The sequence below is a fragment of the Merops nubicus genome, unplaced genomic scaffold (assembly GCF_000691845.1).
Source record: "Merops nubicus isolate BGI_N331 unplaced genomic scaffold, ASM69184v1 scaffold27794, whole genome shotgun sequence".
In the NCBI taxonomy this organism is placed as follows: Eukaryota; Metazoa; Chordata; class Aves; order Coraciiformes; family Meropidae; genus Merops; species Merops nubicus.
In genome coordinates this window covers 1-1,311 of record NW_008605341.1, presented here as the reverse complement: position 1 = coordinate 1,311, position 1,311 = coordinate 1, and the positions used below count along the sequence as shown (strand labels likewise).

The 1,311-nt window shown below is 62.3% G+C and overlaps 1 protein-coding gene across 1 annotated transcript in view; it reads right to left on the bottom strand.

Annotated features, from left to right (window-relative positions):
• The window catches only part of LOC103771991 (SWI/SNF-related matrix-associated actin-dependent regulator of chromatin subfamily D member 2), a gene marked incomplete at its 5' end in the record, with an annotated part of 2,418 nt that extends 1,466 nt beyond the window's left edge, over positions 1-952 (bottom strand). Inside the window, 3 exons of the mRNA XM_008939311.1 lie at positions 4-71; positions 563-724; positions 851-952. Of these exons, the coding sequence (XP_008937559.1) occupies positions 4-71; positions 563-724; positions 851-952 (332 nt within the window). The remainder of the gene's footprint in view (positions 1-3; positions 72-562; positions 725-850) is intronic.
• Positions 953-1,311: the final 359 nt, after the last annotated feature.

The following is a 1,311-nucleotide window of genomic DNA, read 5'->3' as shown; positions in this document are numbered from 1 at the left end:
TCTGGGTGCTGCAGCAGCCCTGCCAGCTTCATGGGGATCTCCGAGAAGCGCATACGGACACAGTTGAAGATCTGGGGGGCAAAGCAGAGCAGTTGCTGTCTGTGCCAGGGGAGGTTGAGGTGGGACCTGAGGAACAATTTGTTCCCCTAGAGGGTTGCCCAGGGCTGTGCCAGGCTGCCCAGGGCAGGGGTGGAGTCCCCACCCCTGGAGGGGTTTCCAAGCCGTGGAGATGTGGTGTGAGGGACACGGGTTAGCAGGGAACTTGGCAGAGTTGGGTTAATGGTTGGACCCCATGGTCTGAAAAGTCTTTTTCAATTAAAACAATTCCATGACTTCAGGATCCCATCTACCCACCACGGAACGGGCTGGGCAGGAGGGAGGGGCCCTCACCCAGCCCTGGGTTGGGACTGACACAAAGCAGAGCCTGGGGAAGGGCAGAAGCTCAGTCTGGGCCCCTGGGGGTGTCCATCCCTAGGCCAGGAAGGAGCTTTTCTGTCCAGGCAGGAGCTTTTCTGTCCAGGCAGGAGCTCTCCTGGCCTCGGGGGCAGGGGCAGGGGCTGACCTGGCGGAAGTAGCGGTTGCAGTTGATGTACTCCTTCTCGTGACTGTCCTGCAGCTTGTTGTGCTTGATGTAGAGCCAGAGGGCCTGCATGATGCTGGCACGGGTCTGGGTGTGCACCCCCAGCAGGCGAGCCAGGCGAGGGTCCAGTTTGTACTGGGGGGGCTGGGGGAAAGAAGAGGGTGTCCCACAGGCTGGGGGGGCCCTGCCCGCAGCTCTCCCCGTCCCAGCCCGGGCCCATCTGGGGCCACCCTGTGGGGACAAGGGCAGCAAGGCCCAGGCAGCACCCACCTGGTGGTCCAGCATGAGCAGCAGAGTGCACTTGACGTTGACGTCGCCGGGACGCTTCACTTGGAAGCCGTCGGTCTCCTGGGTCGTGGGCAGCCGGTGCCACTGCCAGGGAGCAAGGGGACACTGCTGAAGGGTGGCACTGAGAGGAGCTGTGTGCCCCAGGCTTCCTGTCCACGGGCAGACTGCAGTGAGCCAGGGCTCGAGCTCCAGCCTGGATCCCATCCCTGGAGTCTGACCCCAGTGAGCTTCAGTGGAGAGCCCACCCAGCCCAACGGGCACAGCCTGATGGGCTCCATCCCAGAGAGGGGTGGGAGGGGGGTTGGCTGGATGACCTGGGGGAGTTACAGCCCTCAGCACTTGATGTCGAGGGCTCAAACAGCTCCTGGAGTCAGAGTCACAGATTCGGTTTGCTTGGGAGAGAACTTTTAAGATTGTGGAGTCCAACCCTGACCCCATCCCTG